The following is a 17,866-nucleotide window of genomic DNA, read 5'->3' as shown; positions in this document are numbered from 1 at the left end:
CAGGTCAAACAGTACATCGACTGAACTAATACCCCAAAATGAAAATGTTTCACATAACCTGAATTTTTTGCAAGATCTTAACATGTGTATTTTTAGAACGCTAAAGGAAAAATAATGCAAATCAGCCCACCTCCAATGTTTTGGGAATCTTTGATTTGAAGGGATGACGAAGAGATGAATACAGACCAACTCTGCCTGATGTTCCATTCAGCTGCACAGAAAGCTGACAGGAATTTCAAAAACAAACACGAAAGCCTTAGAAACCAGAAATTAATTAAAAAATGTCGGCTCATCAAATGCACAAGGTGTTTGCTTTACTCACCTGGCACTCTTGCCGCTCTATTCTTAGTTTCCCTTTGGCCTGGTAATCAAAGTCATTGTTGCTTTTTGGGGTCCAAAGTACATCTCCCTCTATTAAAGCAGAGGAGGGGAGCTGCAGCTGTAAAAGCAATAACAGATTAACCGGTCATAACTTTGGCCTCGTTACTGTAAACCACACCGTTCACTGTCAGCAGCAGACGTACATCATTTACTGCACTGCTGACTGCGGTCACCATCCAGTGCATCATGCACATAAACGCGGCTCTTTAACCTAAACACTTTTCTGAGGATAGAGCGAAGCCCGCTTACCTGGAGCTGATGGAAAAAGTTGCCTTTAACTTTTATTGCTTGGTGAGTTGAATGCGTAGGGTTCAGCTGAAGCTGCCCTGAGAAAGTCAGTCTCTCCTTGCTTCCAACTCGTAACCTCCCTTGTATATTTCTCTGGTTCTGAAGAAGAGTGCACAAAACCGAAACAACATCTAATACGTCAATGTTGCCAGTATGTTCCACTATTATCCATCTACACTATTCTTGGCACAATTGCCAAACTTATATATTTCAGGCACTTGTGTTTCAAAAGATACTGGATAAAGTTAAAAAATACCAAATACAATCAGTTCAGTTCAGTTTATTCATACAGCGCCAAATCACAATAACAGTTACCTCAAGGTGTTTTATATTGTGAGGTAAACACTACAGTATTAGAAAGAAAACCCCAACAATAAGATGACTCCTTATGACCAAGCATATGGGGAGAGAGTGGGAAGGAAAAACTCCCTTTTAACAGTAAGAAACCTCAGGGAGGGGCAGCTGAGGGTGAGGGGGGAAAAAGAGTGCTGAGAGAGCGAGAACAACACATACATCATTGAAGAGACCCAGAGATTAATAGTAACTAATAATTAAACGTAAAGAGGGATTTAAAAACATAGTGAGTGAAAAAAGAAATGCTCAATAGTCTCAGACTGCAGCACAACAAATCAAGGATTCAGAGGCAGATCAAAAAGGAACCTTTTAAGCCTAATCTTAAAAGCAGAGACAGCGTCTGTGTCACGAATCCAAACTAAGAGCTGGCTCTATAGAAGAGGCGCCTAAAGGGGCTAGGATACTTTTAAAATATCCTATGAACAACAAGTCAGCCAACAGTCTGAGAACAAAGTGCTCTGTTGAGGTTACGTGGTACTATGAGGTCTTTAAGATGGGCCTGATTATTTGAGACCTTTTATGTGAGGAGAGGATTTTAAGCCAATTTCTGGATTTAAGAGGGAGCCAATGAAGAGAGGCTACTATGGGAGTAATATGCTCTCTTGTTCTCTTTCTAAAGTTATCTTAATCAAGTGTTTGCAAAAACTGGCAATGAGTCTTTCACATTGCCAGTTACAGTCACATGACAGAAAAATTAAAATGTCACATAATCTTTCACTCATCATTTCAGATCTTGATTTACCAATTATGCTAAAGTGTGGAGCGCTTGCAGTGATGGACCCATTGGAGTCACAGACAATGGGCCTTCTCTTGGGGTTCAGCTGATTACCCTCTATGTTAGATCTTGTTTTTTTCCTTTAAAGGTTGGCAGGTTACCTGGTTGCTGGTTACGGTCACACAGATTTCCGAGTCTGATGGAATAGCGTCGGCGCTGAAAGGGTGGATGAGTGCAGAACAAACCTACATATGAGATCACATTTAAAGATGAGGATCACTGTTTACAGCCCACTTCACTCTTTCAAATGCCCAGGTGAATTATTAGCTTACACAGCACTTACAAAAGGGCTCGGTGGTCGGTAGCCCAGGGTCAGGGTGTGGACGACCTCTCTGTTGTCACTGAAACCAGCTTTGGACTCTAGGACGTAGAGGCCATTGAGGAGGTCGACGGTGAAAGTCTCCCGGAGGAGGAGAGTTGGAGGAAAGGTCTGGAAGGGCTGTCTGTGCAAGAAGGAGACTATTAAAGTCAGCAATGTTCTTGCGGTCATTTCTCAAAATATCTGTAATCTGTAAGTTACGGCACAGACCTGAGCTGGAGCATGGCAGTTTTCTTATACATCCTTTTGTCGTTCTTCAGCTCCTCTACTACTCCCTCGAGCTCCACTTCAGTGGGTAGACTCTTTGGATTTGTGTAGGTCATCTTCAGAATCCCTTGCCTCTTTTTCAAATTCTTCATCACATCCAAATGAAAGGGCAGATTTGTTACTACAGCACAACCTTTAACCTTTTCAGGCCCTACGCTATCAAAATGTGCGATTTTGGCCTTTTAAATACAGTTGGTGGTTACGGGTTATCTCTCATGCTTGTTGTGATCTCAGACTTTTACAATCAACACAATATGATGGCTTCATTCTATAATTAAACACACATTTAACACGCCCAAACCACAAAAGCAGCCCAGCGTCTCCACCCACCTTATCAGCAGCGGTCAGGGCAGCAGCGAGGGTTACATTTTGCTTGCCATAGGTGGAGGCCATTTGCAGGGTGTGGCTGAATTTAGAGGCCTCCAGAGAAATGTCTCCTTGGAGGGGAGGAGTCCACAGCGAGCTCAAGGAGCACGAGGCCTTCACACTCCGCTTCCCCAGCAAACCCCAGCCCCACGCCTGAGGCAGGGCAGAGGAAGAGGCGTGTGTTTTTAAAGGTGGAGTTTTCATAAACACACAATATTTTTTTTTATCTTTATAATTACTTCACTCCAGTGTGGAAGTGATTTTATTTAAGCGTCGCCTTGAACACTTTTTTTAACCCACAAATTCAAAAATCTATTTTTATTTGATTAATAACTAAATGGTGATATTCAGGCAGAGCACTTTATTCTCTCCTTACTTGGATGTAGGTGATTGCTGACGTGTAGAGCTCCAATCGGGCCTCCTTCTCTCTCCCCCTGTCCTTGTAAAAACCCTCCAGGACCAGGTTACGGATGGTCAGCCACTTGCTGGCTGTCAGCTCAGAGGTCAGCTGCAGCGTTTGGCTCTGCAGCTGGTTTAACTTATGTGCAGTGTAAATGTACAGCCATGGTGTGTCCATATTAAACGATCCTAAACGATAATAAGAAAAATAAGTAATCCTGATATTCAACTTCCTGCAAACTTTAAAAAATAATTTAGTATATCAAAGAAATATAACGTAGGAATATGAAAAGAGAAAGTGGACCTTAAGCATGCTGTAATGTAAGATGGCTGTGAGTTGTTTTTACCCTCCCATATCTTGTGCAGGGCATCTTTAGGAGGGTTTTTCCAGTGTAATCCAGCCACCAGCGGCATCAGATTGTTGTAATTGATTTTTAAATGAGTGCTTCTCTCAGAGCCTTGCTGTGTCAGGTGAGAGTGTAGCAGCTGAGTCCTGTAGTTCATGTTTTTCTCCGGTGCCTGGAGATTGAACTGGAATAAGATTAAGGAAAGGGAAGGTAGCCGTATTAATTCTGACCACAGAAAATATTAATCTGCTGCTTTGGAAGTCATCTGGGATAAAAAGCCTCCCCCGGGCTAACAGAGAGAACGGGAAGCTCTGAATTCAGGTCGGGTTACCTCCAGAGTGTAGTGGGTGTGATTCTCTGTGGACTGGTTTTTGAAAGACTGGCTCAGGAGAAGCGTGTGTTTGTTGTTTATCTCATCCCAGTGTTTGCCGTAGCTAATATCCAAAGATGATTTAACATGGCTCAAGCTTTCCTCATGCCTGAGGTGGATCTGAGAAGGACGCACAAACAACCGGAATGCTTTCAATCACCCGGAGATAACTTGCGCCGCCAGCTTATGCTGTTTGTAATACATGAAGCAGAGCGGCTTCAAATTAAATGTGTCTGCGGGTACCTTATGGTTAATAGGAGCGGTGCTGGTGCAGTAGAATTCATGATCGGCTCTCATGATGTATGTGAGGTTTGCATCCCTCTCGCTCCTCACTCTCTGAGATGTGTAGCACTCCTGATGGAGGTGGCGAGCATCAACTGCAGGGAAGCCCAAATAAAATAGGAAAGTGATGACCTGTCAGACATATTGTATTGATAAGAACTACTTCCTGCTTTTAAATAGCTCTATATAGCATTATTATCATTTTGACCTTGAGATCAATCTATTGAGCTTGATGGAGAGGTCAAAGGTCAAATGTGACATGACGTTTTAAATCTTTATATGGTATTTTCTTACTCTTGTAAGAATCATAGTTTGTAAGTTAGAAGCTTTTTGTCAATTTTTGACCAATAAGTCATTGAGTTGACGTCGAAGGCTTGGGTGGATGTTAGCCAAATTTGAATGGATTGTTAATATGACTCCACTCTGCACACCTACAAAGTTTGATCACAATTCATTCAAAACTGTTTGGGCTATTGTGTTTGCAGAAAAAACGTCAGGCACATGAACGCTACCAAACACATTACAAATCAATCTAAACAGTATAAAAACAAAGCTTTAAAAAGCGGCGTATCTGCGATATTTGTTAACTTTTGATGAAAGTAGATATTCCTGTTTTTAAAAGACTGTGTGTTTTGGGGTATAAACAGTTTGAAGTGTCCTGTACCATCTGCAAACGAAACCTCACCTCCCAAACCATACTTGAGCCTGAGCACAGAGCTCCACAGTGAGCCCCTCTGCTCCATCACCCCGAGCGTCTTGCTGCCGACTACACCAGGTAGGAGGAGCTCCGCCTCCACAGAGTACTGCTTGCTGCTGCCATCCCGCCTGCGTTCCAGGGCCACTAAAAGCACATATCACTTGCATGTTTTCTGCTGTCTACTGTCTATTGTAGCAGAGATTTTAGAGACAACTATAAAAGTACCCAACAGTGATGCAGGCTCTCTGAAGACATTTTTCACAGTGGCAGAAAAGCTTGTTTTGCCCCCCAGCCCACGAGTTATATTAGCAGAGAGGATCATGGGATGTCGATCGGGGGCCATCTTGGCTTCAAGGTGGTAGCGAGTCCTCTGCTCCGACAGGAAGGTCTGGGTGTCCATCAAACCCTGCAGTGGATGATATACATGTTTTTAGAACTGGGAAATTATTTAAGATAAAACTGATCGAATGTATTTTTGAAAACTTGAGAACAATATTTACCATGATGTAATGATGAACACCATCAATCATGAGCTCCAGCTTTGCTGACTTAGTGTTCCTCTCTTGCTCAAGTTGACCTGCAACAAAAACACAAAAAAAACAGGACAAAACACATTTTCATAAATGTATCCAAACACCGGGTGTGGTCTTAGCTTGTTCGTCTGGCCGACCATGTATATGGATGCTTTTCAGAGGATGAATGATCTTCAGCAGCAGTCTGCGAGGGCTGAAGGCCAGATCCAGAGACATGTCTCTTGGGATGGAGGACTGAGGAGTGGCTAGCAGGAGGTGGATGGAGGCCTCCCTGGGAAGCCAGGTCCCTCTCTGAAACACAAACCACTGTGAGACTAAATAACAAAATCAGCTTTATTCAGATAAAATAAACTCAGTGGAAGGGCTTCACATGCATATCTTAATGCTGTCTGACACCTGATGATGTACTGAATAAGCAGCCTCAAGCAGATAGTAATGGAGGCCTCTATCCAGCTTCAGCAGTCTGAAGGAGAGGTGCACTGGTCCAGAGGGGAGGAAAGCAACACCTGTGGCAAGGGATGGGTAAGAGGTGTTGGAGCACAGCTGCCAACCCACCATCTTGGACCCTGCAGGGAACCAGACATGTACTTATAATACTATAACTATTACTTACTAAATATTATAACGTACAATAATCAGAGAAAGGCAGTTAATGAACTGAATCAGACAACTTTAGATTAATTTTATAAACATATAATATATGATTGTGATTTTGTGAACAAAGGAGAGTGAAGTGCACTTCCTTAATTAAACTACACACACACACACGCACAAACACACACACACACGTATAAAAGTGCACCGCTTTTGTAGAACTCACAGGTTTTCGGTGTGCAGGTGGTCTTCTGTACTCGACTCTTTGGCCCCTTTATCTCCTCTCTGTGGTCTCCGCTGAGCTGAAACACTCTCGAGCTAAGAACAAAAAAAAGATCATCACTCATTCTCAATCCCGTCTTTAAATTTTAACAAAGCAACTATAACAAATTTTTAGTTGTATTTCATGTTTTTTAAATAATTTTTACGGTAATGCCATTAATCAGCTGGAATCCTGAGTCCATCCTGTAATTCTGACAGATTTTACAGTGCATCATACACACGATACACTTCAACCCTCTCTAAACTGTCTCCTAATGCTTAACAAGGATTTTGATTAAGTAAATACACACAAAAACACACACGTTCATTAAACAGGGGATTTATTAGGGGAAATTTTTTAATGTGTACCTGAGAGAGAAGATGTCCATTAAGTCCTCGGGTGTATTAAGCGTGACCCTGAAATCTTGCCCCTCCTGCAGCTGGATGCTGCCGTCCAGATTCGTGGAGCTCCTCAGCTCAGCCACCCACTCCACCGCAGCCTGACCCAGAGCTCCGTCAACCCCCATCCTGGCCGCGAGACTCACATAGGCACTGAGAACAAACAGACAAGTTTCACCTGACACACTAAAAAACAAACAACCAAAAAAAACAGACCGTGAAGAAAGATGAGCCCATGTGACATTTGGTAACGTTTAAGTACTTGGGTTTGATGTATCCATTCAGGGAGAAATGGGAATAATCCCTGTAATTGACTCTGCCTTTCAGATGCAGTGAAAGAAGAGAGGTCATGTTGACGCCCAGTTTGATGGGTAAACCAGACAGAGATGGCAAAGCCAGCTCCTCTGTCATCAACATGGATCTGTGGTTCAGCTGCACCTCGTGACCCTGAAGGTTAGAGTGGAAGAGACAATCAGGGCGATAACGGGAGGTAAAGAGTCGGCGATAACAGACTGTAATAACACATGACAACAGGGGTCCCACCTTGAGCAGTCTGACAGCCAGTCCAGCCATGCTCAGCGACACCTGGTTGATTTGATTGTAGAGATCTTCACATGTGAACATGCTGAGCTCATTCCCAAACACCTTCACACCGACCCAGCAGTTGGGCATGTTTGCATCCATTTTCTTTCTTCCAGACAACTGCAAAAACACCCCAAAACTCCATAAAGTAACAAAGATATGAGCTACTGACTCACCGGCAGTGAATGTGATTACTTTCTCATACTACAATTTTTATATTCATATTTTGTATTCATCCATCCATCCATCATCAATCCATCCATCCATCCATCCATCCATCCATCCATCCATCCATCCGTCATCAATCCATCCATCCATCCATCCATCCATCCATCCGTCATCAATCCATCCATCCATCCATCCATCCATCCATCCATCCGTCATCAATCCATCCATCCATCCATCATCAATCCATCCATCATCCATCCATCCATCCATCATCCATCATCAATCCATCCATCCATCCATCCATCCATCCATTCATCCATCATCAATCCATCCATCATCCATCCATCCATCATCCATCATCAATCCATCCATCCATCCATCCATCCATCCATTCATCCATCCATCCATCCATCCATCCATCCATCCATCATCAATCATCCATCCATCCATCCATCCATCCATCCATCCATCCATCCATCCATCCATCCATCCATCATCCATCCATCCATCCATCCATCCATCCATCCATCATCCATCATCAATCCATCCATCCATCATCAATCCATCCATCCATCCATCCATCCATCCATCCATCCATCCATCCATCCATCCATCCATCCATTCATCCATCCATCCATCCATCATCAATCCATCCATCATCCATCCATCCATCATCCATCCATCCATCATCCATCATCAATCCATCCATCCATCCATCCATCCATCCATTTATCCATCCATCATCCATCCATCCATCCATCCATCCATCCATCCATCCATCCATCCATCCAGCATTTTGTTTTGTTTTTTTATTTACTGAATACACCTTATTTCATTTAAAATTACCACTTCATTATTTCCACTTTTTCTGGAGACTACAGAATGATTGATAGCTTTTACATTGGACTCTATATTTAAGTTTAGCACAAAAACTACGGACATCTGCGTTTGGCTGATTATTTCTTTGTTGTACTAATGCTAAATCTCATACTGTTGGAGAGCCTGTTTATTTCCCCTTAACTAGTGCCACATTTGGAACAAAGAGCTCCGTGCCATAGGGCAACCTCAAGCTGTCTGGGTTTAGAGACAGACAGCTCTCTTTCAATCCAGTAAGTGCAGCGTTTGGGACTGAACTTTATCCTGCAAGATGACAAAGCTTCCCATCACAGAGCTGGTTTATCAGAGACTACCTGCAGAATTTTGGAGTGGAGAGGATGGAATGGCCTGTCTGCAGTCCTGAGCTCAACATCAACACTTATGGGATATAGCACTTGGATGTGGTGTATCTGTATCTGTGACATGTACTGGCTGCCCTGTGACAAATGCTGATGGATGCCATACCACAGCAGTGTGTGGCCACACGCTGCTGAGGCCCGTGTTTGTTAAATGAATAAATTGTTAAATTGCTAGTATATCTTGTTTCTTCATACTTCAATCATCCAACACTATAAACAAGAGCCAGTAGCAGAATAAGCTGTTTACATACTCGACTCTGTTGCTCAACCCATAATTGTAAGTTTTCCTATGAATGTGGCGCCATTTAAGGCCAGATAAACAGGCTTTCCAATGATATAAGATTTATTGCTAAGAAGCATCAGTACAACAAAGAAATAATCGACCAAACACAAATTTCCTTGTTTTTAGTGCTAAGTTTTATGTTTTAGTTGGACCAACCAACAACGTTTCAAGTGCAAACACACAGACTGAAAGCTGGAAAGAGGTACGGGGAGTATGAAGAGTGTCCTGTAGACCTGCCACTGATTAAGGGTCAGGGGATGAGTTTGACAGTTGATTGGTCTGCTTTTATAAACAGAGTATCTTTGGATTTCAGACAAAAATCTTCCTGAGCAAGCTCAGATCATACGTTATGACTTACACCTCTAAACTAACAGTTTGACCTCACCATTTCTCGGGCCTGGTTCAGGTAGCTGTCCGTGCTCGATAAACACGTCTCTTTTTCTCCTCTACGCCCATCGTCCGTCTTTCTCCCTGTGCTCCTGGCCTCGTGCTTTCCACTTTGAGCTGCGTTTTCTCTCTCTGTCTGCTGCTGCCCAAAGATGCTCTTTAAAAATGGTTCAGCATTTTCAACATGAAGATCCACCTAAAGTCAGGGAACAAAATATAGTCGTTCGAAATATCACTTTTCAAGACCGTAAAGTGTAAAAGATAAGATGTGCATTAAACTCACCTCTAGAAGGTTGTGGGCTCTGCCATGAAAATACACGGTCAAGTTGGCAGAAGCAGATCTTGGTAGAAATGATTTTGGGGAGAAAATTAAAGATGTTTCCACATTCTTGATTCCGACGGCTAAAACAAATACAAAAGAAGAAAATAAAGTAATATAAGAAGACATATATTTGTGCACCTTTAAATGCATTATCACCCTCCTGGTATAGTGACACTGCTCAGCACCTCATTTTATTTGCTTCCAAATCTGAAGTGTATCGTGCAGATATATGAAAATGAGTTACAGTTTTAAAATTGAAATACCTGATGAGACAGTATAGTCTGAATAGGAGGAATATTTTAAAAACTCGGCTTCAAAATCTCTGCTGATAATGTCGTCGGGCAGCGACTCAATGAGGGCTTGCTTTGCGGGGTCCTCGCTCCTCAGGACATTAGTCAGGTGACTCCACACGAATGAGCCCACTAGAGAAATAGAATAAGGGAAGAGCTCAAGACATGCCAGGTCACAGACAAGCCGAGTAAAAGTCTGAAACATTATTGCATTCCCTTACATTCCTTAACAAATCCTAGCAAATAAACATAAATCAAACATGCGCCTCTAAGATACACAGAAAGGAATTCAATCTGTGCCATCACTCAAGAGTTTGGGGTTATATCTAAATGACTTTGTTTTGTTTTTTGACAGAATGTTCAAAAAATTATTTTTTATATGTAACAGTTTCTTCACAGAACTGTGAAAACTGTCTCTAAGAGAAGTTGTGACCCTCGCCACTTGTCCAGCTCAGCAGGAAGATAAGTGCATCAGAGTCTCTGGTTTCAGAAACAGATGCTTCACAGTTCTTTAACCTGCATCTTCATTTAATGGTCAGACCCAGACTTTACTGCTTCGGGATGGGAGTAGATCACACTGCTGAAAACTTCATTCTTTGGTTCCCACATGAAACAGCTTTTTTCAAGAATACAGTATTAATGTGATATATGGAAATTGATAAATATGATCTAATATTTATATTCAGAGAATATCTAAGAAATATTCTGAGATTTAGTGACCACCAAATATTCTGCTGTTTGTCCAGCACTTCACTATTTTCCTGTTTTCCACCATTAAACATTTCTGATAGCAGAAGCTGTTACGGCCATCTCTTCCACAAACCCCACCTTGACTGGAAGTCTCACTCCTCAGGGTCGTCTTCAACACTTCAAACACATCCAGGTCAGAGCAACGCATGAGCTGCTGGTATGCGGCGATTCTGACCTCAGTATCCTCCTGGGAAGAGCTGTACAGCTGCAACAGCACAGACCTCTGAGGGAAGGAAATCTCTGTCAGTACTGACGTTCGGCTCCTATTCACCTCCTCACCTTGTCATCTCCACCTCAGCTCACAGGGAATTGATTATCGCCTCACTTAACCATACAGCTCATGAAGGCTTGTCTAAGAATATGGTGAGCATAAAGAACACCAAGGGTGGTTTCTTATGATCTTTTAGCACAATTTTATTCAACTGCTGGCTTAAATATTAACTCTGAATTAACTCACATCAGCTGAGCAGGGAAAGCGTCTGAAGGCATGGATTGCAGCAAGCCTAAGCTGCAGGGCTGCTGAGGAGCTCAGCATGCAACGGCTTAGCAGGGGAATGAAGGCAGAAGCAGACACACCAGTGTTTCCCACTGATTTTAAAGCATAAAGAACCTGGTGGGCAACATAATAAATGCAAATTGGGCATTGTTTATGTAAATCCTCTCACAATTCATTGTGCATTAAACGGAGAGTGAGATGAAGTTCTAGGTCACTGCATTACCTCTTGCACCTGAGTGGGTTCTTCTCCTTCACAGCCCTCCTGAAGGGTTTTCTCAAGGATCTGCATAAAGGTCTGTACCTGAGAAAGCTCAGTGCAGGAGTTTTGAGACCTCCGGCACAACTGATAGACTAGAGATGATCCAGCCAACAGAGTCTTGGACCGCAGCTCTGGGAGCTCTGTTAAAGCCTAACACAAAGAGCAGACATCTGGGTAACTAACCTATTTCATGTGAGTTTTGATGAGAGACTTAGGTCATCATGAGTGTCATCAGAAGGTTCCTACATTGATGGAGGAGATGATCTTTGACGAAGGATGAGGGACGAGGGCTATTGTGGTAAGGAGAGAGAGAGCCTGCTCTTCTTCCACCTCTTTGTTCCTCATCAGGTCAGTCAGTAATATGATGCAGTTTTCAGATCCACATGCCGGCAGTGCATCCAACAGCGGCTGCCTGTCCAAACAATTAATCAACATCAGTATCAAACTGCTCATATATACCTGATTATTTTAACTTAAGCTATAACTAACTGGACATTTCACTGGGCACCAAAATATTTTAGGTCATCATTTTTATTATTCTTCCTCACAAAGTTCCAAATTTCACATTTCACAAATTAGGAGTGTGACAAAAAAAATCAATACAGCATAGTATTGTGATATTTTTTGTGGTGATATTGTATCAGTACAGGGACACTAAAGATCAATATTTTATCAAATAATTTGAAATACTCAGAGAATTCTATGAACAAGATGGCTTATTTCATGCAATGCCATCCTGAGATTATGTTAGTTAGTAAACTGTTCAGCCAAAAAAACAAAAACAAAGCATCCAGCACTGGGAACACTTAGCTTGACAAAGCTACCTCCTAATTCAGAGCAAGCTAATGCCTGAGTGCCCTGATTAAAATAGGGCAGCAACCTCATTGCATTTAAAATCGGTGGTTGCCTACTCAATGTGTTCCCTATTCCGGGGTGGTGAGTAAATGGTTGCCCAGAGCTTGTTGGTGTTGCACACTCAGAATCACTTTTTATTACAAAGCTATTGCACAGGTCGCCTGATAGGAGGCAACCTTTCTGCAAATAGTTGCAGTCGGACTTGGAGTTACTGCAATCACTCTCAGAGTGGTTGTCTGAGAGTGATTGTAATTGTTGTCTGATTTCTAAATGCAGACAGATTGTCAGCATGTTGCCATGAGTCTGAATGAGACTGTAAATGAGCACAGCTGGGTGCCAGGGGATTGTTTTCTGGTTATATTCCTGTGGAACAGGAAGGCCGTTAACCTTAAAGTACACAGATTGATATTAGACTGATTGTGTCTTATAGCAACAATTATGAAAGGTTTTAGTAACCATCTCATTTTGCAGTAAAAACAAACAAACTGAATTTGATCTCATTAGATATAAAACAGACATGGACACAGTTGACCTTTGAGGACATAATTTGCATAAAAAGGTGATAAATCACACATATGTTATTACAATACTCAGCATATCAGAAAATGACAAAAAATTGCAAAATTATTATATCTTGAGTAAAGTATTGTAATAATATTATATTGCCATGAAGTCATGCACTAAACCACACTGCACACTATCTGTTCTTGCCGCACCTTACTGGCAATTCCTTGCTAATTGCTTTCTGTTACTCTTGTGAGTAATAAATCATTAATCCACTGTGATAAGGCCAGATTTGATATGTTTAATAGACAAGGAGGTGACCCTGTCCTTGGGCCCGCTGGGTCATTTCAGTCACAGAATATTGTCTAATTAAGTTGGCTGTTATTTTAGCTTTACTCCAACTAGCAGTTAAGGGAAATATGTTTTATTAACTGACACGTGCAATAGTCATGGTGGAGACAATCTGGACTCCCATGGGCTAGTGGTCTGCTGATCTAGTCTCTGAGAACAAAAGAACTCAGTCCACAAATGGACTGAAAAGAGGAACCATAAAGCTTTCAGTATCAAAAGTGTTGTTCCTGGCCTATAGATTCTGTATACTCATATGTTTACAGAATTTTTTACTGGCGGTAGATTGACAGGGAACTCAAGGAGCAACCAAAAGATACTCATTTATAAAACTTCTGGGATATACTGACCAGTCATTGCGGCACTTGAAAGAAGCTTCTTGCCAAAGTGTCTTGAGCTGAGAGATAGTCAGATCTTTCAGCTGGAACACCAGTTGAATAAACTCTTGTGATACCTTGGAGCAGAAAAACCAAACATATATAATATGGACTAAAGTTGCTGCTAACATATAGTGAATGTCAAGTATCAGCTTTTCAAAAGTGTTAAAGTAGAAAAATGAACCCTTATAGAACTGTGAACCAATCACTTGATCTTCACACTATAAGTTTATCATTTTAATGAGTCTGGGGCAGGGGTCAGCAACCTTTAACACCCAATGAGCCATTTGGACCCGGTTTCCACGCAAAGGAAAACACTGGGAGCCGCAAATACTTTTTGACATCTAAAATCAAGATAACACTGTATATATTGTTTTTTACCTTTATGCTTTGTGTGAACAACTATGGTTTGTTGCTTATGAAATCCATGAAGTGCGAAAGAGAAAATTACATTTTATTTATGTAATTAACACATTTTGAACTCTTAAAGAAATATAACAAAAGGAAAGACACCCATCTGAACTAAAATGATCCATGTAGCAAACAAAAACTGTTGTGAGCCGCCACCCTTATATCACCTTTGGGCTTTTGGAGCCTTGACCTGGCTTTTAAAAAATAATTGGAAAAAAAGCACTATGCTGCTAAAAAATTAAAAACAGATATTTGCAAAATTCTGCCTAAATATGTATTTTACCTGGTTAATGTGTGTGGCGGGGCGTGGTCTGCAGCGCCGCTGCAGGGGAGGCGGACGCACCTAAGCGGTACCCGCAATCACGCCTTGTCGCCTTAACGTCTGTACCATCTATGCTGTTGTGTTGGTATGTGTCGGGCTGTATGCGTACAGAAACCGTGTGTTAAAAGTGGTCAATAAAGAGACGCTGAAAAGCATGTTCATGGAGACATCGTCGGGTCTGCCGTGGTATGTTTACAGTGGGACTTCTGCTCCTGAACCTCTGTGCACAGCGTCTGCAAATCGGGGCTGTATGAAGTCACCTTCATCTTTACGCAGGACTGTAAACTGCCATCTGTGAGGCGTGAGCGGTGTTTGTTTTTAACATAGTTCACGGTGGAGAATAGCTGCTGACATAATGTTGATCCGAAGATCCATAATTGACCTACCTGGAGTGGAAAGTCTCGATAAATGCACGGCGTTTCGGCGGGTATACCGGCTTCCGCGAGTGTGACGCTTATTTTGAGCGATGAAAAAATAGAATAGAATAGAATATATTTTTATTTTTATATTTCAATATCACAAATATTCCAAACTAACATAAATAAAATGCACTTCAGCTAAATACTTCTAATTTATTTTCCCAAACCATGCGGAGCCGCACTTAAAGGACTAAAGAGCCGCATGCGGCTCCGGAGCCGCAGGTTGCCAACCGCTGGTCTGGGGAAAGTCTTTATAAACCTCCCATGTAAACAAGTTGCCAGGCTGAGCAAGACTAACCTTTAGAAAGGATATTCATAGTAATCACTCTCTGAGCTATTGCACCAAAACCTTCAGTGGATGTCCAGCCATGAATTACATATACAAACACACCTTCAATGATCTGACATGGTGCAGTCAATGTAAGCTATTCACAGTCACTGCTGAAGAGGGCTGCAGTATAATTGATATAATTAAAAGATTGTGACCTGCTGCATTTATGGCCTACCAGTTGTGGGTCTGAGGTGAGGCTGCATAACATCCTGACAGTCTGACCAACTTCCTGTGGTGTTGCTGGTCTAGTTTTTCCCAGCCTTGCAGCTCCTTCATCCTCAAACTGAAGGTCAGCTGGCACACGAGTGCCTAAGGAATCTGCAGGGACAATGAGGAGAACACGAATCAAGGTCTCTGAAAGGGTAAGAGCCAATGCCACAGAGATGCGCACTGGCTAAGACCATGGATGCGCTCACGCTGTTAAATTGTCAAGTGCAAGAGAGTTCTTTAGCAGACATTTTGAGCCCAGTTTACCAAACTTTTTGTGCTTCTGCAGACTTCATGTGAGGGAAAGACCCACAGTTCACAGCATTTTGAGGCAAACATGGGGTTAGTGTATTATAAAACAGTAAACAAACAGCCATGGGTGGAGTAACGGAACCCCAAGATTTCATGAAATCAGAGAGATGCTTGGTATAGCAGTCAGTGCTGACCCATTCCTATGAATGCCATTATCAAACCCTCATTAACTCACACAGGTGACATGTTTGGGACATAGGGTGGTGAGTGGGATTAGATTCGATTAAGGTGACTGCAGAGTCTTCTGACCTGCTCCTAGAGGACTTCCTGGCTGGGCTCTGAGCAAGAGTAGCTTAGACACTGTTTGGGTTTTCACCATCCCTGTAGTCCTGGACCATGTCATCATGGATACAGCCTCAGTACAGTTAACCTCTTCCATTACAGAGCCATGGCGCTGAGCACACTGTAGCTCCAAATGCATTGACTAGCAAAAAAGAACAAAAAGACAAAGAAGAAACAAACTCATTATCATTAGAATATGACTCAAATGCACACTTTAATATATGTTCTAATTCAGCTGTGCAGAGGACTAGCACCATCACTCCTTTTTCTGCCTTTTCCTTAGAAGTATTCATTCCAAATTACAGGAATTACACCATAAAATAACCACCATGTGCATGTTTATTCCCAACTTTGTCAGTCACTAATTAATGACATATCAACATTTCCAAACACTGTTGAGAAAGATCCCTAATCTTACTGTGTCTTCACTCAGAGCAACTGAATGAGGCCAGAAGTTTGCCAGCCTGGACTGATGGCACTGTTTTAGATCCCTGGTCTTCAGCAGTATGAGTCCTCGCCTCTCGTACCTGCTGATGCAGGTGCCGTACACATCCGTCTGAGGAAAAGAAAGAGTGAACGAAAGTTAAATACGCCTGGGAAGAATTTCTTCATATACATGCATATTTAGGAAATGAATGGAAACAAATTCGGTTTCCACTAACCCACCTCATTTTCTAATGTCAGTTTGGAAGCCATGGGGGACGTCTGGAACATGCTCAGTAGAGCCCTTTTAATGTTCAGAGCCCACACCTGCTCCCCCTCCTGCAGACAGAGGGCCGTGACCTTCCCCCTCTGGAGGGAGAACTTGAGGCGTGTTCTCTCCAGTGACTCCCTGGGAAACAAAAACACCAGATGAGGCCCCCACAAGACCAGGGAACACAGACAAGTGGAGCATCTGAACGGGGAATCAGATTCACAGGAAAAACATCTGCAGCATTCCAAAATGAGCGGACAGAATGGCATACACACACATGCAAAAGGAAACAGAAGAGAAGGAATTCTGCACTCATTCACTCGCCATCATCTGTGAAAACTGTATTAAATCTATACATTGGCTTTACCTCAGACTTTTTAAATGCTGCACAGAGTGCTCCTTTTGAGGGGAAAGCCGTTTTATCTGTGGATTCCTTATCTGTAGAGATCAAACATGCACATTAAATATCAGATTTTTTGTTATTTAATAATGCGTTTTTATTGTTGTTTTTTGCAAAAACTATTTTATTAAAGCTGACCTGCATCATTAGGTGACACTTGGAGACCACGTCAATATCAACCAGACAGTCCAAAGCCAGACCATTCCTGCCACCAGTGGAGCCGTGAAGGGTGCTGGTAATTGTCGTGCTATACCTGTAAGTGTATCTCACCCCTTTCTGATAGAGTAATTCAGAGGTAGGAAATCCTAGTGAAAATAATTTAGCAAATAAAACACAATTAAAAAATTGAAAAGGAAATTTTGAGGGAAAAAACCCTCCTTGTCAGTGTGCATGCATCCATAAATCTGAGATCCATTAGACTAAGTAACAAAGATCTTACCAGAACAACTTAAATCACAGAGATTTGGTTTCCCCTGTAGGCAATCACCTACTGAAAAGGAAAAAAAACATCTCAGGCATATCGACAGAACATTACAGCCCTTGTCAAACTTCTATACATAACATCTACTACAGCCAAACCCTGTTTTGACTGGAAAATGAATTCACTCTTCAAGAACTAATATAACAAAGCAAACCATAAAACTTACCATGTAGCAGGAGAAAAATAAGTACACCATTGAAGAGTAACAACAATACTGCCATAGCAACCCACTACAGGTCTGGCTGCCTCCGATCCTCCACATATGAGTGAGATGAAAACCAAGCACTGTTCACAGCCACTGAATGACCAGGCTTGTACATGGGCTTCCTCTGTGACCCATACTGCTCACAGCAACCAATCAGGAAATACCTTCCAAGACTGAAGCTACAAACATTCACTGAGCCAATCACTTGACAGAACACCGGGCCTCACAAAACATCAAGTTTTCTTACACCCTTGTTGACTTGGACAAACATAAGACATGAACCACGTAAAGAGAGAATTTCTTTGCAAAGCTGG

General features: G+C 42.1%; 2 protein-coding genes and 1 long non-coding RNA gene across 3 annotated transcripts in view; all 3 read right to left on the bottom strand.

Moving 5' to 3' along the window:
* The window catches only part of LOC309694758 (uncharacterized protein), a 36,678-nt gene extending 27,342 nt beyond the window's left edge, over positions 1 to 9,336 (bottom strand). Inside the window, exons 1-21 of the mRNA XM_082514966.1 lie at positions 9,286 to 9,336; positions 7,176 to 7,334; positions 6,895 to 7,079; positions 6,603 to 6,785; positions 6,199 to 6,290; positions 5,775 to 5,944; positions 5,516 to 5,669; positions 5,346 to 5,422; positions 5,071 to 5,251; positions 4,834 to 4,989; positions 4,110 to 4,243; positions 3,828 to 3,986; positions 3,497 to 3,680; positions 3,127 to 3,338; positions 2,715 to 2,903; positions 2,328 to 2,470; positions 2,082 to 2,241; positions 1,900 to 1,983; positions 631 to 768; positions 323 to 439; positions 131 to 223 (exon numbers count right to left, since the gene is read on the bottom strand). Of these exons, the coding sequence (XP_082371092.1) occupies positions 131 to 223; positions 323 to 439; positions 631 to 768; positions 1,900 to 1,983; positions 2,082 to 2,241; positions 2,328 to 2,470; positions 2,715 to 2,903; positions 3,127 to 3,338; positions 3,497 to 3,680; positions 3,828 to 3,986; positions 4,110 to 4,243; positions 4,834 to 4,989; positions 5,071 to 5,251; positions 5,346 to 5,422; positions 5,516 to 5,669; positions 5,775 to 5,944; positions 6,199 to 6,290; positions 6,603 to 6,785; positions 6,895 to 7,079; positions 7,176 to 7,334; positions 9,286 to 9,288 (2,973 nt within the window). The 5' untranslated portion in view covers positions 9,289 to 9,336. The remainder of the gene's footprint in view (positions 1 to 130; positions 224 to 322; positions 440 to 630; positions 769 to 1,899; positions 1,984 to 2,081; positions 2,242 to 2,327; positions 2,471 to 2,714; positions 2,904 to 3,126; positions 3,339 to 3,496; positions 3,681 to 3,827; positions 3,987 to 4,109; positions 4,244 to 4,833; positions 4,990 to 5,070; positions 5,252 to 5,345; positions 5,423 to 5,515; positions 5,670 to 5,774; positions 5,945 to 6,198; positions 6,291 to 6,602; positions 6,786 to 6,894; positions 7,080 to 7,175; positions 7,335 to 9,285) is intronic.
* Positions 9,337 to 9,849: 513 nt separating this feature from the next.
* LOC309694757 (vitellogenin-like) lies at positions 9,850 to 17,010 on the bottom strand (the record flags this gene model as incomplete). Its single annotated transcript, XM_082514965.1, has 12 exons — positions 9,850 to 10,031; positions 10,728 to 10,872; positions 11,107 to 11,259; positions 11,369 to 11,554; positions 11,651 to 11,816; positions 13,462 to 13,565; positions 15,147 to 15,289; positions 15,740 to 15,914; positions 16,191 to 16,328; positions 16,439 to 16,604; positions 16,834 to 16,904; positions 17,005 to 17,010. The coding sequence occupies 12 exons, from the start codon at positions 17,008 to 17,010 to the stop codon at positions 9,850 to 9,852; spliced, it is 1,635 nt and encodes a 544-aa protein (XP_082371091.1).
* Positions 17,011 to 17,034: 24 nt separating this feature from the next.
* LOC309694061 lies at positions 17,035 to 17,599 on the bottom strand. Its single transcript, XR_014272782.1, has 3 exons — positions 17,514 to 17,599; positions 17,306 to 17,356; positions 17,035 to 17,171 (listed from the first exon to the last, which is right to left on the bottom strand). It is a non-coding gene; the product is annotated as an uncharacterized lncRNA (long non-coding RNA).
* Positions 17,600 to 17,866: the final 267 nt, after the last annotated feature.

The sequence above is a fragment of the Aulonocara stuartgranti genome (assembly GCF_965226115.1).
Source record: "Aulonocara stuartgranti genome assembly, chromosome: 18".
NCBI lineage: Eukaryota > Metazoa > Chordata > Actinopteri > Cichliformes > Cichlidae > Aulonocara > Aulonocara stuartgranti.
This window is presented reverse-complemented; position numbering and strand designations above follow the sequence as displayed.